Raw genomic sequence first — 26,162 nt, 5'->3', positions numbered from 1 at the left:
TGTCCAACTGGCAGCAGCTGTGAGACAGGGAGAGGAAGGTGAACCCATCGTCTGATCCCGTACATCGGGAGCTGGATCGGAAGAAGACACGGTGAAGTGGACTTCCATATGATGTAATAATTGACTGGTCATGGATGCTTGATGAAGTACCACTACCGATTTTGACATCATATTCCACATATTGTGATGATGAAAAGCAGACACCTGAACAGGTGGTGTTCGAATGTCTCTTCGGGTGTTTGCCTGTCCCCTCGTTTGCAGCGGTACGTACCAACATACTTACCGTCTGTGGGCCCGATACGACGGTATACAACATGGTGCAAAGGATGTCTACGGACTTTAACACTTGGCAGGAGATCAGCGATGGGTTCACCCAGATCATGACAGTCCTACAGAAGAGCTGGTTCCATGGCGGTCCACGAACGGCTTAGGATGACTGGGAAGCATCCGAGCAGTGTGCGTCCAGTATCTTGATCGAAGCTCCAAAGATCTTCTGCGGAGTGGAGGTCTCTGGTGCACCTCGAACGAGTGTAGGATACCTCACCGCCGGAGAGTATCTGAGTAGTGCCGCTACCTACGGGGGAAACTGCGAGGATAAGACAATACCTTCCACGTTGCAAACCTCATAGGAAGGGGGTAAACCACTGTCAGAGGAAACCCACAGGTTGAGAGGTTCTCGATGCGGGGCGAGCCTCTCGAGTCGGTTGCGTTATAAGTTCCGAAAGTGTGCCGTGACAGGCATGAGTCTAGGACAAACTGCTCTCAATCTTGCACACGCGTGCAGCAAAAAGGATACAAGAAGACCGGACAACGTTTTGAGTAGACTGACCCCATTGACGGGTCACTGGCGAGTAGAGTGCGTCCGACCCCACGGTTTGAAGATAAGGCTTCAAAGATAAGGCAACATCTTCTGCGTAGTTTATGCCGTGGGTACGCTGCACTCGTGCGTATGAAGGTCCGCTTTCGGGGAGAATCTGAGTAATGTGTTACCCAACGATCGAAGCTGAGGGGATAAGACTTTACTCTCTTCGCAGCGGAAATCGTTGGGGAAAGGTTATCCCCCGATCGGGGAATACCCACGGCTTGAGTGGCTCTCGACGGCGGGTGGGCCATTCGAGTCGGAGTACGATGACATCTTCATCGGGAATCATCCGAGTAGTTGCGTTAAGTTCCGCGCGTGTGCTGCGACAGGCGCAAGTCTAGGATAACCTGCTTTCACTCCATACACGACGGGCATATAGGTGGCCAACTTCAAATCCTTTAGATAAAAGGTCAGGTTTCGAGTCGTTAGAGGAGAGGTCAGACCTCGAGTCTATAGAAAGAGCGGTTTGTGTGGACATTCTTTACGATAAGAGGTCGGGTCTCGAGTCGCAAAAAGGGAGATTAGGTCTTAAATCAACAAGAAGAGGAGTACACGGTGGCAAAAAAGTTAACCGGTCACACAAAAAAATCTCAATATTTCAAAGAATAAGAAGAAAATCAGAATCTGACTTGCATAGCTTTATTCAGTAACTTATCAAGATACTTCACAGACGGAATTACACCACCTTTCTCTGATTGAACCAGTTTCAGACGTCTCGGAAAGTCGTCGCAAGCGGCGCGCACGTTCGGTCTCGTATAATCTTTTTCAACCTTGGAGTTCTCACAGACATTGGTCGTCCAGATCGTGTCTTGTCCTCGGTGCCTCTGGTCTCTAGGATCGATTTATGGTCTGGTACACGAATTTCCGGTTGATTACGAGCGGTTTTAGGTGTTTGAATATGTTGAATATGTGTCCGGGTTTGTACCCTCTCACATATTCAGCGATAACAGCTGCTCTCAACTCTGCCACTCACAACTTAATGTATACAAACTGCACAGAAACGAAACTCTGCCACTGTGGGCAGCAAAGTTAGCTCTTTCATTTGACATATAGATGGCACCAGAGAGATACAATGTATAGGCTACAAGCGACCCCAAAAAAAGTGTGACAGAACTTTTTTGTCACCCTGTAGTTACCCCGAGTCATTACGAGTCGCTTAAGGAGAGTCAGAGGAGAGATCGTACCTTGAGTCGTTCAGATGAGAAGTAGGTGTGCATATGTACATCAACCTCGAGTCGATGCTAAGAATGGTCTGGTCGCGAGTCTCGAGTCGTAAAAGAAGAGATCAGGCCTCGTGTCACGAAGAAGAGAGATTTATGTGAGAACCTCGAGTCATTGCGAAGAGATGTCGGTTGTATTGTCGTTAGAGCAGAGTTCAGACTTCAAGTCGTGAAGATAAGAGGTTTTGCTGAAAGTGGTCTCGGCTATGAGTATTCCCTTGGATCGCACTAGCGCGAATAGACCTCCCACATTTTTTTATTTTCTTTTTTATAGGAATTTAACCCATTAAGGTCATTCTTCCTCGATACTTCCCACTATTGATGGATAGTGTGTTAAACAGTTCAAGGTGGGAAAAAGGTCTGTGGGCCCAGGTTGAGTTTAGGAAGTAGGTGGTATATCATGAGTCATCCCATTGTACCTATGAACCCAAAGTAGCAAACTGGGAGAATGCGGTGGCTCGCCGTAAACCGGGACTCCTCACCTGTGGTTACCAACTTAAATAAAAGGTTGTGCCCAAGGATAATAACCCTATCAACATACCAGAGCTCTACTCAATCGAAAAATATTGAGCGATAGTTAATCAGAACCTTAAGAAGATTCAGAGAACTGTTAGCCGTGAGAAGCAGTTCAAAGCAAACAGGAGTTCTGTTGCGAAAAAGTGGATAAGGTGACTATACAAAACCTGATGAAAGGAATCAAACGAAAGGCTCGCCAATTTAGAAAAGGTCGACCGGAATCTTAATTAAGTATTTTTTCCGTCTTTTAAACATATTGAACTTCAAAAAGAAAGGTATTTTGATTGATTTAATAAACAATTAATCGATTTTATTTAGTTTAGTCACATACACTTTTTGATCCCAACACCTTTCATATTCTAATGGGAAAAGAAATTGGTCATTACAATTTTTGGTGTACTAAAATCACGAGATTAACCATCCAGGCTAATCGTTCAAACAACACCAAGCACGTGTTAGCAGCAGCTCCGATATCAACAAAACTAGGCTTCCAAGCAGCAAAATCAGATAACAGCCAAAATATTATCACGTCAGCCGCATCGTAAAATTTCCCACCCGCAACAGCAATCGTAAAGCCACCCATTACTAAACACAGCTCCCCAAATCAGGTTGATAAGCTTTCGTCCATATCTCCCAGCTCAGTTAGTTTATCATTAGTCTACCCCTTGATAGGGCTATTCCGTGAGACTTGGTTGGAGTCGGGTCAGTCACAACAATAAAAAGCCACCCGCTGCTGATTGACGGCACAAACAGTTTGCGTTCATTCGTCGGGTCGCCCTCTAATTTTCTCTTGAATCAAGTTAGTACGATACGATACTTCTGGTTAAGCCCCAGGAGTACAAACCAGAGCGTTTGATTTCTTCATTAAAGCCTTTGTCTGTTTCCGGTCTGTATCTTTCCTAGTTGCCGTTTTACTGCGCCACCAGTCTGTGACACCATGAATAAGCTTTTCATCGGAGTTCTGTTTGCCCTGGTTGGGACCATTCTGGCCGCTCCCTCGCAGGTGTGTAGATTCCCATCAATCCCATCAGCAAATCACCTCCCATCACATCCTTATTTGCCCAGTGTTACACATTTGCACGATTTTACGGAACGAAAAAAACAGCCTAAGAGTTCCATTCATCGGCTTCCACTGTTCGTAAAATGTTTTTCATGAAATTTTCCTCACGAATCAAGGTGGACCCAGTAGGTAGGGGAGAATGAGGATACTTGATCCTTGGGGATACTTGATTCCTTAGCTATATCTCCAAACTGGAATGTCGAACAAAGATCAAGTGTTCTAGAAAAATGTGCCAAATGGAACAAAACAGCAATGGTTGTAGCTCAAAAAATTTTAACAAAATAAGTTTTTGGGATATTTAACTTTGTTTGAAAAATTTCACAAAATGTGACTTGAAAATCTTTTTTCATCACTTTAAAATGTTCCTTACATGGGAAAATTATGAAAAAAATATTTGTACCAATGTATCAATCGTTCGAGTGTAAAATGAACTTTATGATGCCATATTTTCAAAGCAATGGAAAACTCAGGAAAAGTTTTCCAAAATGTTGATTATGGGTACAATTGATCCCCTAGAGTTGGGTACAATTGATCCCCCCTCCAAACGGCATATTCTTCTTCTGAATTGATCGTTATGATTGCTGATTACGAAATTACTAATATTTATCCAAAAACTAATATTTATCAAGCAATTGTCTGAAGAAAAGAGCAAAAATAATTAATTTTCTCTTAATTATAAAAAATGGCGCCTTTAAGTATGCAATGTGAATAGCGTTGAAACAAAGTTATAGAATTTTCTTCTGATGTCTGCTACAAATTGTGAAATGAGAACAAACATGACCAAAATAGTCAATTAACATTCTATCTTGGCGTTCTGTTTGATTTTTATACAAGGATTAGGGCTTCCTGAATAAAAGATCAAATCTCCTTCAATAGGGGATCAAGTCTCCCCTAACTTCAGAAAATTCGCATTTTTTTTACTCCCACGAAAATGCTTCTAGTTTAACAACGGGTTCAAGTATCGTTCTAATTTTTGGAGCATAGAAACTTGAAGTTACAAGCTATCAGAAAATGTCGAAGACGGCGAGTTGCTAAATTTTTCCAAAAAGATATGGTGAAAATAAGAAAAGGGGATCAAGTATCCCCACTCTCCCCTATAGGTTTCTCGCCATGAAAGAATTTTTCACCGTTTGATCCATGGCCGTTAGTGTGGGTTCAGATTTTATATCCGAGGCCGTTTCTGGGACCGAGGACGTTTTCAGTGAAAATTTAATGAAATTATATTGCTAACAACTATCGCTCGAAGCAGTAGAACGGTGAAGCGCTTCAGGTGATGGGTGGTGAATGAAATGCCCACCTGCCTGCCTGTCTGTCTGTCGGCTCGATGTTGCCACTTTTGAGCACGTCGAACTTTCCGTGCAGCAATCAACCGGGGAAATCCGGTGAGAGTGATATGGGAAGGGTTGTTAGAATGAATATTTTGATCCTTCAACTACTATCAAAACATGACTGTGATTATGAAATAGAAATAAATATTTACTGCCAATGCAAAATTGTTAAAAGCAATCTTTGTCATATATATTAGACCACTGCAAGCTTTTCTGGGAATTTTTAATTATTGAACTTTGCCACCTCCCATAACCTTTTTTTGAATTGAACGGACAATCTGTCCTACATGCATCCCTCCCCCCATTTATGAGGAAAAATCTCAACTCAGAGATACAGTAGTTTTTCGATTTTATCACTGTTCGATTTTCAGATACTCGCTAAACTCACGCTCCATTTTATCACGGTTATTTTTTAGATTTAATCACGTTGCTTTTGAAAATCATTCAGAAATCATTTGCCGTTTTTCTATTTTAGTTTCAATTTTCGTCAAATTGAATTAAGCGTGATAAAATCGAAAAACTACTGTAATACCAAAACCTCGAAAACTAATCTCAGGTTCAAAATTCTGCTTCAATTTTTCGAAATTTTCTTACTTGTTGATAGGAACTCGTTAATGAACATTAAATTTGAAGTGAGGTTAAACTTATTTCAGAGGATTTGGTTACATATTTTCATTATTTTAATTGTATATCTGTTTTCATATTTCGGATTGGGATTCTTTATTTCCGGTTCGAATCATCATTAGAGAACAGAAAGTAGAAGCTGTGTTTAAATCATTTAAATTTGGTTCAATTCAAACTCAATTCTTAAAATATTCCATTAAAGAATCAGTTTAATTATTTTTTTCATTTTATTTACTTTTTTTTATTAGCATTTGCAAGTCGGATTTAATGTAATAATAAAATACCAATTCAGATTCAGCTCGTAAATGAGTTTCACAAACAAGATAAAAAAATATCACGATGACTTTTTGTTGGGGAGTTCAAATCGCATAATTTTAATTTTGGTTGTTTGTTCAATTTAAAAATTTCAAATTCTTCAAATTATTTTGAATTAATTATTCAACTCAAAATTACAAATTTAAAGTAGAATTTGAGTTTATGTTGCCATGTCATTATGCTATCAAAATCGAACGGTTTTTAGAAACAACATTACCTTATAGTTTTCGTTATAACAGGATCAATTTAATTTCGAGAAACACCAAAAATTTAAACGTATTCTTCTGAAATTGTAATAAAATGCAACAATAAAAACCAAAGATTTTTAAAAATTTTATATAGAACTTAAAAATGAAAAAAAGATGACAAATTCAAAAAGTTAAAAAACAAACTCAAACAAATGACTGAATATGACAAAAAACACGACTAAAAAATGACGAATAATGACAAAAACAGTAAATATGACAAAAGAAAACAAACATAATAAACAAAACAGGACAAAATGCATCAAACACATGATGATAAAATTAAAAAATGACTACAAATGGTCGGACTAAAAATAACGTTTTTGAACATAATAACAGTTATTTTTTAAAAAATAACTGAAAAACAAGATGAGAAAAAAACCGTTCGATTTTTGCAACATTCGATTTTGGCAACACAAAATGTACGAGCGTGATGCCAAAATCGAACAGGGACGGTATTGCAGTTTTTTTCAAAAGCCAAATTTCAATCATAGTTTAAAAATTGGGAATAAGTTTGCAAGAATCAGATTGGAACAGCGAAACTTTTTACTTTTGAAAGTTTGATTTATTTTGAAGCATTTTTTTAAAAAACACTTACCTGTTTTCAAAACAAAATTTTCAACTCACCAAATGTTTGAGAAACTTCAATGGTTTCTAGTTTCCTATTTTGATATTCAAGGATTTCATTTATAAATATAGCTTACCATTTCAAGGATTTAAGGATGTATTTTCAAAAGTTTCAATTTTAAACAAAAAACTGTTAATGTCAATGAAGTGAAAATTGAATAATCAAATATTATAAAAAAATCTTTCTCATATGTATTATTCATGCATTATTTGAGCAAAATCATAGCACAAAATTCGTCAACAAACCCCCCCTCCTCCATGAGGCGGTTCTTTCTACGGCGGTTTTTTCTAAAACTAAAATTTCTATTTGAAACAATTTAGATTGTTTGTCCAAAAAATATTTTTTTTTTTATTTTTAAAACAATCATAAAGTTTTGTTCAAACCTTAGACACAATTTTGAAAAAACCGCTACTATGATTCAATGTATATCTACAATCAATTTCAAGTTTTTTCACTTTCCTCTTGTATAATTTTTCCTGGGTTTCGTTCAGATTTGCTTTTTTTCTTTTTACCGTCCCTTTTTACAACTATTTTGAAGATATCTTGCTTAAATTTGACTTTCATCTAATACGATTCCAAATAAGCAATTTCAAATGCTTGGCACCTGTTTTTACGTGTTTTGTCCCAGATACTACAGGAACCGATTCTCTGGCAGTCGTCTAATATCCTTCAGTTATTGGTGACATTTTGAAAATCAGAAAGACCCTTACTTGAAAAAGATTTTGTAATACATCATGTGATATAATCTGGTTGAAAATTATCGACTGATAAACATGAGGGGCAGAAATGGAAGGAAATGGAAATAATCACTTTTGTATTTTTATTAAAAACTTGACAGAATATTCGACGGAGTATTCGTTTGGCCGAATAGTTGAATTATTGGAATACTACTTTTCGGCACATCTCTACAAATTTCCATACAAAGTTGAAACGCGTTGCGCTCATGCAGGAACCAACCAAATCATTTTAAACTTTAAACTGGTAATGTTTGTAAATTTTGCAAAGCTCTTGAAATTTTATAAACCGTGGTATCGTCAAAGGTAGTAAAATATGAAATGCAGAAAATTGAAACATCAAATATTTGAATGTTGGATCATCAAGTTGTGTAGAATGAGCTGAATTTCTTTTGCTTTTATTAAAAATAGCCAGATAAGAAATTGGAAAATAACGAAAAACCTTATTATATACTAGCAGACCCCGTAAACTTTGTCTTACCATGTTCAATGTGGCGTCCATTTTCCATTTTTCCTAGTTTTTTTTTTTTACTTTTTCCTTCTTTCCCTTTACTCGAATCGTCCCGCTTAATTGTATCAAATTAAAACCTAAAAATTTCAACTCAATTCTACGGGTCTTTTAAAATCCACTTTTTGTAACTTGTTCCATAAATAACTGTATGTATATAATATATGTTTCATTTGCTGTTTTCCATTTAGTAGATTTATTCCGCTTTGTTCGAGTTCACACTAAGGTTTAAACCGAAATAAAAAGTTTCTCATTTATTGGAATAGAATTTGAATATCGGGACAATTTTTCGAGTATTTGACGAATATTTTGCCTATTTTTAAACAGCTTTTTATTCACTATCCCCATCCTTCGAAGCAGTTTGAATTAAAATTTATATTCTCACCAAAATCATGTTCAAAAAAGTTTTGCCTGATACTAAACCTATAGATGTTACATATTTCAATCCAAGTGTTTCCAAATAGCACTTGCTATGGCATTAATTTTGGCGATTTTGAATACTGCAAATTCCTTTTTTTAATTGTTCAAGCAAAAACTGCATATTAATTCTTTCGAACTTTAACACAATGAATCAAAAAAAACTATTGGTTTTGAAAAGAGAAAAAAATGTGTTTAGATATGTTCACCCATTATTTTAAAGATTCTAATTGAAGCATTGGGATGTTCTGATTTCAAAATTACACGAACATTGTTGGTGTTGTTCTGTGATTTCATTTAGGATTATGTAATATTTTTAAGATTTAATAACATTTAATTAAAAAGCAGACTTTTTAAAATTCAATATATCGAAAAGAAATAATCTGTTCAGGCTTCGATGGTTTCATGAGTTCATTTTGTTTTCTGGGCACCGGGGCAAATGCAAACGAATATCACCACAGTTCAACTTTCATATTCTCTGAAAAAAATAATATTTTCAAAAAATATTAGTTATATTGACCAAAAGAAATATCGAAGCATGCATTTGTCCCATTTATTGAGGCAAGTGAAAACACATAGTTCATTTTCAGATGCGTCAGTGAGAAGACTTTAAAATAAATTTCATACTTGTGCTAGTTTGTCTGTTTTATCAACTTTCTCTTTCTAATCTATTTCAAAAGACAGACTCTTGTTCAGTTAATGTGTCAAGCGTTCTAGGAATATTGGATTATACGAAATTGATTGTAAAGCTTTCCAATTTCTTTTTTTTTTAAACGTCCGCAAAGTGTTATAAGATTGTTTCATATGCATCATTACCAAATTCATATGTTTTTTAAATTAACACGAATTAAAAATAGTTTTAATATTTAAAATCGTTTATATGGTTTTGATTTGATCGATAAAATATCAATCCGTGTGGTCCGTGTCACATCTAGGCGTCATTTATTACCATGTGCTGTGTACCAATAAGCAAGGAAAAAAACACATCTAGGTTGCATATCGGCCCCACGTGCATAAGAGATATAGGTACTTGGTTGAGAAACAGGCGCCTAATTTTTAAATTTTTCCAACGATCAATGAACAGTATGCTTTGGTTACTATTATCTTGCAACGACGTTTGCTCGCGACGCCTCGCTTATGGAGACGAAAAACAAACCCCTCAAAGAAAAGAAAATCTCTAAAAATGAATGCCATGCCTTTTCAATTTCAGATTTGGGCAAAACAAAATTTATATGTTTTATTCGATCGGCAAAATGTCAATCTGAGTCACGTCTAGGTATCATTCATAACCATGTGTTGTATAAATGAGCTAGGAATTAAGAAGAAAAAAAACACATCAAGGCTTCATATCGCCACCACTTGCATTGAAAATATGCTTGGTTGAGATTTACGCGCCAAAATATTCCAACTGATCAGTATGCTATGCCATGGTTAATATCCTCTCACGACGTTGGCTCGCGACGCCTCGACCTTGGAGACGAAAAACAAACCGCCCAAAGTAAAGAAAATCTCGAAAAAATGGATGCCATGACTTCAATTTGATTCAAATATCTACAAATTTTATTATTGCGATCAATTGATGCGACTTTTTGCTATTTTTATTCGATATAAACCGATTCGCATGCCTACAGAATATTCTAAAAATAATTTCATTCGAATCGTTTGGGAAATTTCGAAGGAGTAGTACTACAAACACCGTTACAAGAGAATTTTATATAATAGATTGTTTAAAAAAAAAAACAATTTATTTTCAAAACGAATGAGAAAGAAAGAATTTTTGGAATGAGACGTGAAACGTGATGTATGAAAAGAAGTATGTTAATCGTGAGGTTAGAGAATTGAAGACGTGAGATGTAGAACGTGAATACGTGATAGGATGAGACATGAGAAGTGAGATGGTTTTTTTTTAATGTAGAATGAAAGATGGTCAAGTAATTCTGGAAACACGAACCTTGAGAGGATGGAAATAAAAATGAAGTATGATACGTGATTGGTGAGACGGAAGAAGATGCGAAGAGATGGAAGGACAAGAGACGTGAATCGTGAGATGCAAAACGTTAAGATGTAGAAAGATGAGACACGAAACGACAGAAAACGACGTGAAAAGATGAGAATTAAGATCTCACACGCAAGATGTGAACCGTGGACGTAAAACTTGAGACGACGTCAAGTGGTAAAATGAGAACGATGAAACGTAGAATGTGAGATAAATAGATATAATTTGCGGGATTATAGCCGTGGAACGTAACAAGTGGTATATGAGATATGAGAAAAAAAGATGTTTTAAGGAAAAATGAGATATTTAAAGAAAAACTCAAACTTGAGTCATGAGCCGTGGGGATGAGAAATGTCACGTGGGGCTATAGTAAGGTTGCCAGAATTTCAGCCAGCCACGTATCTGGGCTGAACAAACCGGGTAATTTTATTTAAGAACCTGGCAAAATCTGGGCATTTGATTTCAATAGCAACACCATAAATCCTGGCAAAATCCGGGCAAATTTTATCATAACACAAAAATTTCTCAACAAAAATGAAAAAAAAATCTAAAAGTTTTTTTTAGTCATCAAAAGTCATTAATCGATTTTGAATCGTATTTTCGGCTTCCTAAAAACCATTCATCATTATTTTTTATAAAACTTGCTTGAAAAATTTCATTTTGGAGGCGTTTGTTGTTTTTTGTTTGATTTGCCAAATCCGGGCATTTTTCAATGTAATCCGGGTAACCAGGCTGAGCTAGAGTGTTTCCAAAATTTGTATTAATTAAATATCCTATAATAGCTATAGTCATGAATAAGGTGGCCAGAATATTTTCAGCACGTATCCGGGACGGACTAATCCGGGCTATTTTACCTAAAACCTGGCAAAATCCGGGCATTTGATTTCAAAGTGTTGACCAAAAATCCTGGCAAAATCCGGGTAAAATCCAGGTAAATTTGGTGAAAACCCAGGAATTACTCAACATAAATCAAGAAAAAAAACTTGAAAACTTTTTTTTTCATCATAACTTATCAGCAGTTTTAAAAGCGTTAAAAAACCATTCATGATTATGTTTTATAAATATTGCGCTAAAAATGTTTCTAAAAATTTCATTCAAATGGACAATATTGGAAAACTAATCCTGTCAACTGTGATCGATGTTTACTCTTGGGTTTGAACTTACGGACATCGGCTTAGGAGGCAACTGACTTGCCAACTGAGGTATATAGAAATCCCTTTCTTTCATGTTGATAATAAAAAAAAACCCTGCAAAATGATTAAAAACGTACGAAAACAATCGCCTTAAAAACCGTGCATAAACATTAAAAAAAACTCAGTACGTTATAAAAATCCAGGAAACGGAATTTTAAAATATTGTATGTATCATCAACACTCATATGATCATATAAGAATCGTGTCACTCAGTTTAAAAATACACTGATTTTTTTTTTTTTTTTTCAAAATAGTTGGTGTGAATATGCTGATAGCAATAGCTTTCAATATCGTTCACTGTTTTTGATAAAAGTTTCTAAAAGCGATACTGTTATTCATAAGCGGTACAGAAAAATGCAAATCGATCCAAATATTTACACATGATTTTTTTCTTCTTTCAGGACCAAAACGTCTCTTGATTTATTGCGTAAAATCAATTAAAAATTAAATTCCCTTTATGTTGCTAGTATAAATCATAAAAATAGTTATTCGAAGCTAAAAAATGGCAAATTTCATACATAGACAAGTGTTGTTTGGCATTACTTTAAAAAGTGATGTGACATGTCTACAAGTTTGATATACGGTAAAAAATTCTTTCGACATGATTTTGGAAAAAAAAGACTACAATCAACTCAAACTGATTCGAACGGTGGAACATTTTAGCAAAACATTGTTTAGCCGTGGGGTCGTGGGGTCAATCGGATTGTGGAACATAATGAACAACTGAAGAAAATTTAATTTTTAGATGAAGAAAAAGGCTTTTAGCTCTTGACATATCTAGAAAAAAAATCGAAATTTTTGATGAGTTTTTGGCCCCTGGAGTTAGGCACCATCATCAACATTTCTTCGGATATAAGTGTGGGTGTTAAATAAAAGTAATTAAAGAGGATTGGAAAAATATCTGCCAAGCAAAACACTGTGCACTAATTTGCGTTTTAAATAATGATGGCTTAGATCATTCAAATACACCATCTAAAACCAATCGCTTGTTAAAACAGCAGCATTTGACAGAATTAGTACAAAAATTATCTCGATTCATTTCCCATTTAACGGAAATTTTGAATTATATTAATTAAGATTAATCACCGTGATTTATATTATGAAATTAATTTTAACGGCCTTATCGGTGAATTTTATGTTCTCATAGTGAGAACATTTCAAGAACTGAAAATTATAGATGGATAGAAGAAGATTAGAAGAGTTGTGTTAGACTCAACCCTGTCCGATTCTAACATTTCAAAATAGTTGATCCGTGATTGAACAAAAGATAAGTATGTGGTGTAAATGCTTTTTAAAAATTTCTACCCGCTCATTTTCAACACCTGTAATTTTCTTCGAATCTTCTTCTATCCATCTATAATTTTCAATTCTTGAAATGTTCTCACTATGAGAACATAAAATTCACCGATAAGGCCGTAAATATTAATTTCATTTTGATTTATTTTTAGAATTTTTTGCAGTTTTCGCAGGAGATTTTAATCCATAAATTCAGAAGAAACGTTTTAATTTCATGTTTTAGCTTTATTCAATGATTGTATTTTTTTTAATATGTTACCAATGTAGAACTTTTGTAATTTAAGCATTTTGAAATTTGCATCCAGGTAATTTCATCATTCATATCAACGGAAATAGACTTTACATCATCAGGACTCTACTGACAAAACAGTACCATAAACATGCATTTCAAAGTCCTGTGGAATGATTGAAAAAGATGATAAGTTTATCTTATTTCAAGTAATTTTCGGTTAACTCGGCAAAAAACTAAATGTATTTTAATTGAAATTTTTTTATGTCAAAACATGGTGTATGTATAGGAGTTCTCACATTTTACAAATCACTCTTTCGTATTCACCGCACTATTCTTAAAACAGATAAGCGGGGGCCAAAGCAACTTTCAAATGATTATTTTTCAAATTTATTCAAATATAAATCTTCCAGAGAACTCTAAATTACTGATTCTAAGGCCTCAATGTATTTTAAAAACCTTCAAAAATTGAAAAAAAAACTTCATTATGTTTTTAACTGTGTTTGGATAAAGAAAAATAAATCAAATATTATTATGGTACAACTTACATAAAACTAATAATTAAATTTATATTTTTGTTTTAAAACACAATGAAATACGGGATATCGGAGAATGTTTCGAGGTTAGTAATAATTCTCAAAAAAGCAATCCTCTTCACTGGAAAACTTATCTCATTACACAAAACTATAATTTCCCGCAGGAACTCATTCAATCGCTGGAGCAGCAAAACCCGGAAGAACTGGCCGATATCATCCTGGATGCTCGGGCTACCTTCGAAAATCTGATGGAACGTCGGCGCCGTTGCCAGGAACTGCCCCGGGATGATCCCCCGACTCGGCTGCAGCAAATTGCCATCGACGCTTGTGAAAACGCCTGGCGCCTAAGTTTGGCCTACGAAATGGCTCGACTTTCGGCAGCCGTAGCCCCCTATATCGATAACGGTCAGGAACTAATGGATAAGTTCCAGGAGTGTTCCGGAATTGAACTGGAACATCCGGCTGAATAGGATCCTATTTGTTTTTTAACTGGGAAAGATAGTTTAATAATAGATTGAATTGATTTGTATTTAGATTATTTTTTTTTAAATAAAAAAAAATTGTTCAATCTTATCCATCAATCTTGTGACTTGCCAACCCTATCAAACACAACCAACTTCATTCATTGCACTCCTTTCGCTCATGTTGGCATGATTTTTCACACGTTCCGATGCCTGTAGGAATATAATTTTCCACCTTGTTTTTGTCACTTTTTGTTATGATGAATCCTGCCACAATAGTTTTCCATTTTGTTCTCATTTTTTGTTATTCAAACCATAGCGGATTAAAGTTTTATAAGCGAATAAATTCATTTTCATGTTTTCCCCTTATACTTTGCAGCTCGATGGAGAGCGCGATGTTGCCGAATGCTTTGAGGTGAGTTCACTACCTGTAGACTTCTCACGAGAAAGGATGATTAATTTTGTTTTCAATTTGGTAGGAAATTTTGCAAATGCTGGAGCGGGAAAACGTGGAAGAGCTAGCCGATGTCATTGTGGATGCACGGGCAACTTTCGCCGGGCTACTGGAACGCCATCGCCGTTGCCAGGAACTGCCCCGAGATGATCCTCCGACACGTCTGCAGCAAGCGGCCATCGATGCGTGCGAAAACGCCTGGCGCCTGAGTGTGGCCTTTGAACTGGCCCGTCTTTCGGCTGCCATTGCTCCGCACGTTTCGAACAGCCGCGATTTGATCGATACCTTCCAGGAGTGTTCCGGAATCGAGCTGGAGCGACCGGCTGCCTGATCATCGGGTTTATGAGTTGTGGATGGGCTTTGAAATGGACTATCTGATAGTAAATGATACGCAAACTTTAATTGAGCTTATTATTTTTAAGTTCTTTGGAAGCATACTTGTTTGAGTTCAACACGATTTTTACTAAAAGGTTTGTAAGGGGTTGATTCAGATTGGCTTACACTACATTACAAGTGTGAAAGACCTGTGGCAAGAAAGCAAAAGGCACGAAACACTGAGATTTTAGCTATTTTGCAGTACGCTAAATGAAATATTTGATGAGAAAGATGCCTTTCGACCTAACTATTGATACCTTACATAATTTTTATGATATTACCTAGTAGATTTCAATTGTATTATTTTTTACCCCTAAATGTATGCAGTACAAATATGGATTTTTCTTTAAAACCATGTTTGACCGAAAAATTGTAAGATTTTATTATGTGGACATTCAGTTTTAAGAAACCTTTGAAGTTCAAAAGTGTTGCATGATGCCCCATTTGACGGTACAAAAAACGAGTTTCAAATCATTTGAACTGTGTTGGTCGTCAAAAAAATCAATCATTTCATTTCATTAGAAAAACCCCTTTAAGTGGATCAACATTCGGTCTGCCATGTTAAAGGGTGCCCTTCTGGCCCCATCATGTAATCTCCATTAAAAACAAACTAAGTTACCAGTCGCTCCACTCGGTCTACATACATAGCTCTCCATATTTTATGGATAAAATACAATCGAAAGAAACTAGCCCCCGGTTGGTCACAGGTTGGGAAGGTTTTAGTAGAAAAAGTAAAAAAAAAACACTAGATGCATGCACTCCAATCCGACCGGCAAAGAACTTTCACCAACCAAGAGACCACTCAACCAAACCAGACGCAGTTAATCGGAACACCATGACCGGTAGTGCTGCAAATTGATGAAAAATTCATGCACTTTTCAGAAAGGATTCGTTTCTTTTTTTTGGACACGGGACTCCCGACGTTTCGTTATGGTAGAGATTTTTTTTCGCTGTAGTAGATTTCAGAATTGCCACCAAACACCAAAGATGGGGATGGGGAACGGTTGAGTTCAAGTGGTCAAACTGATAAATTATTCACACGTGTACTTCCGATGCCGGCCTCCAATATTGAACTTTCATAGGGCCTGTAAGGGAGTTTGAGTTGCATTACTGCAACTATGGAGGTCCTTACTGGAAGGTATTCTACAAGAGAACGATTGTGATGATTTCAAATGATAAAAGAAAAAAAAAACTGAATTTACTTAGTTTTGAAAATTTCCAAAAAGATGATCAAATTTAGATAAGAAGAAACTTTGAAAAACTTAGAAAAAGCTTCAGTGCAAATATGAGAGACACCCTAACATTCAGCCAGGCCAGTTAGTTGAAGCGAAAGTTGTAATCGAGCCTCTAGGTTGTGATTGAAAATCGACAGTTTTGTTTGAAGGGATTTCCATTTGACGTTCTGTAGTCATGCAAATAATGCGGACCCAATGCCAAAAGCCGTTGTAATTTGGTGTTGTTCTAGGAAGTTTGTGGTTAAATATTTTATTCCGATTGGACTAGCCGCCATTTGCGACTGTAATTTATGGTTGTTGATTATTATTATTTCAGCAACTACGATTGCAAACTATATGGAGTTTGACATAACAGATGCCCAGCAATGTTGTGATATGACTCAACTGGGTTGAAAAAGTTTACATAAGTTTGGAGCCGTCTGAATGTGTGGATATGATTCAGTTTGAAAGTTCTTTTTAGGAATTGTGTTTTACGGCCTCACTTTAGAGCTAAAAATATATATCTTCGAAAGAATTTTGCATCAGGAAAAAATGTTACCATAAAAGATATCCCAACAAAAACACATTTTACTATTTTCACTCGCCTGTTTCGAAGCCACAATACAAGCCTTTCCCTTGGAATTCAAAGAAGCTTTTGGAGAAATTAATTGTGCAAATTCCCTAGGTTGCCAAGCCAAGGTCTATTAAAGCCACAAAAAATCTTTGCTTGTTTCCTACAGGATGGATGGAAAAAAGATAAATTTAAGTACACTATGCACTATGTTATTTGAATAGTATAAACAAATAAGACATATTTCACAAGCGTGTCCGCTCACAAGTGATTTTTATCCGTTAAAGTAACAAAAAATCTCAGAGTTGTCAATAAATTTGATTTTTCAGATCATACATAACCAATAAAGAAAAGAGAAAACAAAAATTTAATATCTTTTATATAACTTTTAAAACTTTTTGTTGGAAAAAGTATAAATGTTGACAACTTTTTCAAAAAAAAAAATATATATATATATATATATATGGATTCAATTTTTGTTTTCCAAAAACGCGAAGCACTTTTTAAAGCTAATAAACACTGCTTCTTTGTGTAGAAAAAATAATTTGGAGTTGTTTTGAAAAGCGAACAAAACCAGTCGCAAATGAGTGAGTCACAAAAAGGTAACTTTTTTATTTTGCGAGAAATCTTTGACATTTTATAACAAAAAAAAAAGACCTTATTTGAAAATAATGAGACGTTTCTGAAAAACTCAATGTTATAGAAATCGGTTGGAATATAGCTGAGTTACAACAACACGAATGAATGTTTTAACGTCACAAAATTCGATTCATTTTTAAAATTTTAGAAGGAAAACAAGCTGGTTTAACCCTCTAGATGGTCAGAACTTTAAAAATCGAACATAATTTTGTTGATGTTTGAAACATTTCTTTATTTTCAAATTAAAAAAAAAAGATTAATAAAAATTAAATGAAAAATAAAATTCAAATTAAATTTTGGCGAATATTCAAACAAAGACTGTGAGAAACAGAAGTAATTTTAACATATGATTACTAAATTTGTTGATATTTAAGTGTTGAAAGTTTATGGTTGTAAAATCCGGAATAACAAACTATAAATTTTTAATGCGTACACGAAAATTTAAGGCAGCAAAATATGGTTCAGAATAACTTAAAATTTCGTAATGATGAGAATTCAGTCCACCATACAGCAAAAAAAAATCTTATAATATATTGAGTCTTAAACACGAGCGATCTATTTTTACACAAGTGAAATAAAAAAAATGTAATATTCCACTCTTTTTGATGTAATTTTAATTTTTTTTTAAGCGGATAGAAATAAATTGTTTTAATATAGTTTTACATTCCGTTATGTAAAAATCAAGCGGTCAATGAAATTTATATCACAAACTGTGTTAAATAATATCTGTTTGATTCAATTCTGAATGACACTGTTTATCTGTGTTTTTTCGTACACAGCAAGAAAAATTCGTGTAAATTTAGATCAAAATTGATGCACGAAAACGGATAATCAATTTTGATGTAGTATGCAATCATTGTGTATTTTTTCAAGGATGTTAATTTTTGGGCGTGGAAATTTAGATATAAATCAATGCACGAGATCGGATTTTGTGAGCCGTCGTTAAAAAATACATAGGGATGTAAATTTCAAAATTTATTAACGTAAATATTTTTTTTTTGCTTATTATGCAGATTTTTGCCTTCGTCTTTGAATGAATAAGGCGCATATATTATTATTAATTCACATTTATTTCCAAAACTGACCATCACGGAAAGCGTCAGGCTGGAATTGTTGTTGCATCCGATGTTTTTACAGATCAGTGTCGTCAACATCCTCGAATGGTTCTGGAACATCACCTGCGCACTTGACCTGTTCTAACAAAAGATTCTCCGGATAATCACTGTTCGGATATCAGCCACTGCGAAAAATCTGTGTTAAAAATTTCATCTTTTTGTAATTACACTCAAGAAACAGAAAATCACTCGTGTTCAAGATTCCGTGTATTTTTTGAAATTTTTTGCTGTGTACCAGGACGCAACTCCTGCATCTCTAAAACTTCCTAACAGTGCACTGAGTGGTAGGTTCCTAAAGTGAAAATCATACAAATGAAGTTTTTAAATTTAATCAGTTCTTTCTCGATTTAAGCGACGGAAGATTTTGCAGTTATAGGGATCCTGAATATGATGGAGAGGAATTTGCCTGAACAATCCGATGCATTTGTGAGTAAAACCATCCAGACCATGACCGTCCTGAACGGAATTCCCTTTAGTCCCCCAAAGACGCGGACCGGTTTAAAAGTCAGGGTGTACTTTTTCTTTATTGATGTTTTTTAAAATAAATGTTTAATTATTGTTTACAGTGTATCTCACTTTCATCCTGAATTAAAAACCTTAAAATTTAATGTTAAATTTGATGTTACATTGCTGTGTATTTTTACACGACAATAATCTGTTCTGTTTCACACGCTTCTTTATTTTAACTCAAAATTAAGTACGACCGAGGTTCATCCGGTAGCTTCCGGAATATCCGGTAACTTCCAGATGTTGTTTATTTCCCGTAGGAAGTAACATCCGGAAGTTTTCTTTGACCGGGAGTGTCAAAACTTTCCACCGCTCTGTAATTGCAATGCAATGTACCGGAACAGCAACATCCGGATACATCAAATTTTAATCATCCTATAATTCCCTGAAAATAAGCTAACCTAAAGCTAACCTCAGTATTGAGTATGCCTATCAGAACTTAGTTTTGCGATTGCTCAGTCGAACTCAAAGTTGAGGGCTGCCACCGAAGTGCTGTTTTGAACCAAAACTACTTAATTTTGAGTTTAAAAAAGGAGCGTGCGTGCATCGTTCTCTATCAAATATCATACGAATTTTTCTTGCTGTGTACCCTGTTCTGTTTAAGCTAAGTGATTTCACGTCACAACTTTAAAGACACATAACTTTGTTTGTTGTTGAGAAGCAACGCACATTAAATTGTGGGTTATTATTTTCTTTACACCTTATTTGAAGACACTGATATCCTATTTCCAGAGAGAACATGCAATCAAAGTTGGATGTACTGCAGTCAAAAATGATCAATTCCAGCGTAAACGTCACAGAAGTAATCTAACACAACATAAACAACTTTAATTTTTGAATGACCAAATTATATTTATTTTTAGAGAAATTCATAGATTCTCAAAACGCCCAATTTTTGACTTTTCATCCACTTTTGGCGACAAAAGCTTTAAAAATTAAACTCCTGATATTTGATAGATTTGAATATCAAATGGTTTTTCTCAACACTAACTTCAATATTAAGGAACTTGGCGCCTCGTAGACTATTATCAGTGCTATTATTATGACGAAAATAATAAAAAAATTTAAGATCTTGTAATGGATCAGCAGTATTCACTGCTGGCCTCGAAGATAGAAATCAAACGGAAAACAGAAGATCCAGACTTGTGTTTTGAATCAAGCTCATGGATCCAGAATCTGTAATACGTATAAAGATCAGCAACCAGTCAGCATCATAACACGGGTGACGAAATCAGGATAAGCGTTATGGATGAGGCACGAAGATCGGACTACGGATCCAGGATCAAAATCTGGTATCAGAAACAGGGATCATGATTCAGGATTTGAACTCAGTGGCCAGGGTTGTGGGCTCAAAATCAGGTTCTAGATCCAGGGTAAGAATCATAACAAATATTTGGAGTTAGAATATATAACATTAGAATCCGGATTCAGTACCCAATTTTGGGATCATATTCAAGGCTCAGCCATAAGATCAAGAATGAGCATAAGAATCCGAGATCAGAATCCGGAACTGAATTTGCCCTCCACGATTAGAATATGAGACACTGAATCAGAGTATAGGATTAACATCCAGAATCCAAAATATGGATCAGAAACCAGAAACAGGATCAGCATGAACGATCAAGATTTAGAATACAGATATGGATCAGAATCTGGAATGTATTCAAGATACAGAATTAGGATTAAGGATCCGAGCTTATAATCGAGTATCCGGATCTGGATTAAGGATCATGATTTGCAATCCAGGGTCCATTGTCTACATAGACACTATAGTGTAAGAGCTCAGGATCAGAATTTCAGTCAAAGTTAGCTGATCCGTTGAACTTTCTTTTACCTCTAAATCGTTTTAAAAGTTAAACTTCATTCAAACTTTCTTATCATTTTCGCTAACTGGGCTTGTGATATAGCTCAGTTGGCAAGTCTGTTGTCTCCTGAGCCGATGTCCGTGAGTTCGAGCCCAAGAGTAAACATCGAACACAGTTGTACCGGATAGTTTTTCTATAACGATCCGCCAACTGCAACGTTGATAAAGTCGCGAATGCCATAAAGATGGTAAAACGACTATAATCGAAACAAAAAAAATCGCTAACTTCTTAAAGCTCGTTTACCAATTTTATGAAAATCGCCTTAAAAAACCATCGAGTTGTGTCTCATTTTAAGCTGATTTTGTATGAAAGCCTCCCTTACATAATAAGTAAGATTTTTGAAACTATTGTTGAAACCATCTCTGATCCAAAAAACCCTCAAATACTCAATTAAAAACGCCTCCATTGTTATGATTAAGTTGATTTTGTATGGGAGCCCCCAAAAAATGTGGCATCCCGATTATGCACCCTACAAAAAAGGGAAAAAGGGAAGTTTGGACTTGCTTTACTAAATTTTAATTGAAAAATTTCGAAATTTTATCAACACATATAAAAATGTTTCATCTAGTATCAGGCGTAGTTTCGTCAAAATCGATAAACCTGATCAAAAATTATGCTGGATAGAAAATGGGGTTCATTATCGCCCAACAGACGATTTCATTCTTTTTCGAAGGATGTTTTAATGAAAAATGTCATAATCAATCATTTTTTTTATGACAAGATCCAAATTTATCACAAAGAGTGATAAATTGATAGGATCTTCATATCTTCTTTGTTTAGAAAAAGAAATTGATCCAACAGAGCTGGTATTTAAACACAAGAGCGAATATAATATTCGATTATAATGTGTATCAAATTTGTTTATCAGTATATTTAGCAGGTCATTTCTGAAACTCTGTTCTTCTTATTTTGAACTCTGTTCGAACATTTCTATTTCTAAACTAAATAAAAATAAAGTTTTTATCAGTTTACAACATTCTTTGTGATAAATTTTGGTTTTGTGAAAGAAAAAACTAAGAATACATTAAATCGCAATATTTTCCATACAAACATCCGTCCAAAAAAGAATGAAATCGTCTGCTGGGCGATAATGAACCCCATTTTCTACCCGGCACCATTTTTTATCGCGTTCATCAATTTTGTCGAAACTTAGCCTGATACTTTATCAAACATGTTTGCATTCTTGGGCTAAATTTCGAGATTTTTTAATGAAAATTGTCTAAGATACAGCAGTTTTAGTAAAGCAATTCCAAACTTCCCTTTTTATGAGAATAGTTTAGTCTTTGTTTTCAATCATTGTCAAGACTTCAAATTTTTTTTAGTTTTAGTTGGATAGTTGAAATAGATTGTGTGAAAATTCCTTGAGAAAATGTCAACCGGGAGAGAAATGGTAGCTTATCAAAGTTGGAAGTGGGTGCGCAGCTTCACGCGATTTCATTATTTTTTTAACGCAACTGTAAATTAAAAAAACACTTTGTTTTCTTTTTCTCGGGATTTAAAAAAAAACACACACACTAGAATCCACCTCGTAAGATTTTCCACCAATTGTTTTGTTTTTCGAACCGGGGAAGTTTTCTGACAACATCTAAAACTACCCGTCTTGAATCGTACTTGAGTTTCTTCAAGAAATGTGTTATAAATATTGACCCAAATGAATGACATGTTATTTGAAAGATTGCAATAATGGGACAATTTAACAACTTATAAGTGTTCCGTCAAATCAGTGTGTACAGAATTCTTAAACCCTGATCAATCATACTTTTTATTACAACACATTTTTTCTCGAAAGACAGGATGACGTAATTCTACGTTTATCTGATCGCGTAAAAATAACCTCTTCAATTGTTTATTTAAAACAGTAAATTTTGTTCAGCCCAACTTATTTTGCAAAATTAAAAGTAAGAATGAACTTAGAATCGACCATTCATGGTAAAATAATGACCATTGATTCAGTAATAAAACCGATCTCATTACACCAACAATTACCATAAGAAAATCTCTTCTCAAGTCCCATAACGTGAAACCAATAGAAATCTTTGGCTGAAACAAAAACTTTGCTACTGTCATGATGCCAGATTTTTCTTTGCCCGAACACTGCTGTTCTTTTTCCCTCCAGCAGCGCTCTAAATGGCATATCAATGTCGTGCCTTCGCCAGGGAAACCTTCGTCTGATATTATTGGCGCAGTCGGACGGAAACTATCGAATTGAATTAGAAACATTGTGGAAATGAGAGAAAGAACGAAACCAAAATATAAGAAAAAACAAACAGAGAAAAATCATCGGGATGCTGGAACTTTATTTTTTCTCTTCCCAAGACAGCGGGCAGGAATTGAACATTGTAGCCGAAAACGCTGGATTGGGAGAAACTTTTCCATTTCCCGATAATCATTTTATTATAAAAACGACGCCAGAAATGAGCATGCAGTGTAAGCTTCGAGAAAAAGTCGGGAAAACCGTAGCCACTCGGTTAAGTTGTTTCCCGCGCTTTTCCCTTGTCTCCAGTGAAAGTGGAAACGTCGAAAGAAAAAAAAATATAAAAAAAAACAATCCTGAATTGATGCTGACCATGGTGGGAAAATGGCTGGAAAACTGAGCTCGGGATGGAGCGACAAAAAAGCGCAAGGTTTTAATTGTTGTTGACGGAAGCTGATGGTTTGAGAAACTCGTATTTTAGGGTAAATGTACCTTAAATCAAGTTTTCTTTAATCAGAATGAGAAAAAACCTTGCTTTTCTGTTAGTTCTGTCTTGAGAAACCATTTCCAACATAGCATCTTTATCCAATATAGGAGCTTTCCCCCTATCGAGGGAAACATCCCTCCTCTCATCAGGTGACTGAATGAAAGTAGAAGGTGGGAAAATCCCCGGCTTTGTTGAAAACCAGAAGTGGATGAATGAAATTAAAAATTTCCTGAGAATCACGGAACGACGGAACAGAAGCTTTAATTTTCTGCCATTTTTTCTTCCTTCAATGTTTTGTCTTACTTTGGCTTTATTTCATTTGTTGTTCTGAAAAAGGGTTTGTTGTTTTCTTGCTTTGTTATTTTCTTTGCTCCCCCATGGTGACTTCAGGGCGATGGGAATCAAGCCGTCTGCCGGAAACACTTAACGTAAATTAGTTACTGCATTACGGGCGGCGTTGTTTTTTTCTTTAGTTTACTGTTTTATGAACATTTGTAGATGGTCTCGAATATTGGTATTGAAAAAAATTATTTAAAAAAATCTAGAAGATATATTTAAGAAAAACTTTTTAATATGAATAAATACGAATTTTTCATATGAACTTATTGGAATTCAAAATTTAAGGAGAATAATTTAAGTCTTTTGAGATATAATTTTGATGTAGTTTGCCCAATGTATTGATTTTCGACCATTTAAATTTATTAAATTAAAACGATTGTTATAGACATAGAATCAACTTTCTGGAGAACTTTTCAAAATTGTTTAAATAAAATCTGTAATAACTGAACATGAAAAAACAACCTTAGTAAATAGAAAACTTAATACACAACTAGGTTCATTCCAAACACTTAAAGCAAAACAAGAATAGAACCATTATGTGTTTTGAGTTTTGAAATATGAAAAGTTGCTAAAGACGGAATCGGCTTAGGAAGCACAGATTTTAAAAGCTGCTGCTGCAGATTGCTTATTGTGATTTAGTTTCCCGGTGGATTTACGGATTGGCTTAAGAAGCGCAGATTTTTAAGGCTGCTGCTGCCGATTGTTTGTTGTGATTTGGCCTTCCAGTGAAAAAAGACAGATTGGCTTAGGAAGCGTAGATTTCAAAGGCTGTTGCTGCTGATTGTTTGATTTGATTTGGCCTTACGGTAAAAAAAAGGCTGAATTGGCTTAGGTGCAAATTTTTAAGGCTGCTGCTGCTGATTGTTTGTTTTGATTTGGTTTATGAAGCGCGATTGGCTTAGGAAGCGCAGATTTTTAGGGCTGCTGCTAATTGTTTTTTTTATTTGGCCTTTCGGTGGCTTGAGAAGCGCGGTTGGTTTAGGAAGCGCAGATTTTACAGGCTGTTGCTGCTGATTGTTTGTTTTGATTTGACCTTCCGGTGGAAAAGACGGATTGGCTTAGGAAGTATAGACTTATCAAGCTGCTGCTGCTGATTTTTTGTTTTAGATTTTCCTTCCGGTGGCTTAGTAAGCACGATTGGCTTAGGAAACGCAGATTTTTAGGCTGTTATAGATAGATTGATTTGATTTGGCCTTCCGGTGGAAAGATGGATCGGCTTTGGAAGCGCAAATTTTTAAGGCTGCTGCTGCTGCTGATTGTTTGTTTTGATTTGGCCTTCCGGTGGCTTAGGAAGCGCGATTGCCTTAGGAAGCACAGACTTTTAAGGCTGCTACTGATTGTTTGTTTTGATTTTGCCTTCCGGTGGCTAAGGAAGCGCGATTGGCTTAGGAAGCGCAGATTTTAAAGGCTACTGCCGATTGATAGATTTGATTTGGCCTTCCGGTAGAAAAGACTGATAAGTTTAGGAAGCGCAGATTTTACAGCCTGTTGCTGCTGATTGTTTGTTTTGATTTGGCCTTCCGGTGGAAAAGACAGATTGGCTTAGGAAGTTTAGATTTTTCAAGCTGCTGCTGCTGATTGTTTGTTTTGATTTTCCCTCCGGTGGCTTAGAAAGCGCGATTGGCTTAGGATGCGCAGATTTTAAGGCTGTTATTGATAGATTGATTTGATTTGGCCTTCCGGGGGAAAGATGGATCGGTTTTGGAAGCGCAAATTTTTAAGGCTGCTGCTGCTGATTTTTTGTTTTGATTTGGCCTTCCAGTGGCTTAGGAAGCGCGATTGGCTTAGGAAGCGGAGATTTTTTGGCCTTCCGGTGGCTTAGGAAGCGCGATTGGATTAGGAAGCGCAGATTTTTAAGGCTGCTTCTACTGATAGATTGTTTTGGTTCGGCCTTCTGGTGGCTAAGGAAGCGCGATTGGCTTAGGGAGCGAAGATTTTTAAAGCTGCTGCTGATTGATTGATTTGATGGGCCTTCTTGTGGATAAAGACGGAATTGTCTTAAGAAGTGCAGATTTTCAAGGCTCCTGCTTCTAATTGTTAGTTTTGATTTGGCATTTCGGTGGAAAAAGATTGATTGGCTTAGGAAGCGCAGATTTCTACGGCTGTCTCTGTAGATTGTCAATTTCTATTGCAACGTTTGTTATTTTGGCAATACGTAGAAAAACAAACAAATCAAAGTCAGTCATTGATTTTAATATTTACAGTTGAATTCATGAAAACAATCAAACAAATAT

General features: G+C 35.5%; 1 protein-coding gene across 2 annotated transcripts; it reads left to right on the top strand.

The window, feature by feature from the left end:
- Positions 1-3,268: 3,268 nt before the first annotated feature.
- Positions 3,269-14,987, top strand: LOC129740964 (uncharacterized). Of its 2 annotated transcripts, XM_055732628.1 has the most exons (4): positions 3,269-3,397; positions 3,502-3,601; positions 14,548-14,583; positions 14,648-14,987. In XM_055732628.1, exons 2-4 carry the CDS (start codon positions 3,536-3,538, stop codon positions 14,951-14,953), a joined length of 408 nt encoding a protein of 135 aa, XP_055588603.1. In that variant the 5' UTR covers positions 3,269-3,397; positions 3,502-3,535; the 3' UTR covers positions 14,954-14,987. The 2 variants fall into 2 exon arrangements, with proteins under 2 accessions (XP_055588603.1, XP_055588605.1); XM_055732630.1 differs by lacking the exon at positions 3,269-3,397 and having other exon boundaries at positions 3,434-3,601.
- Positions 14,988-26,162: the final 11,175 nt, after the last annotated feature.

The sequence above is a fragment of the Uranotaenia lowii genome, chromosome 2 (assembly GCF_029784155.1).
Source record: "Uranotaenia lowii strain MFRU-FL chromosome 2, ASM2978415v1, whole genome shotgun sequence".
Classification (NCBI taxonomy): domain Eukaryota; kingdom Metazoa; phylum Arthropoda; class Insecta; order Diptera; family Culicidae; genus Uranotaenia; species Uranotaenia lowii.
This window is presented reverse-complemented; position numbering and strand designations above follow the sequence as displayed.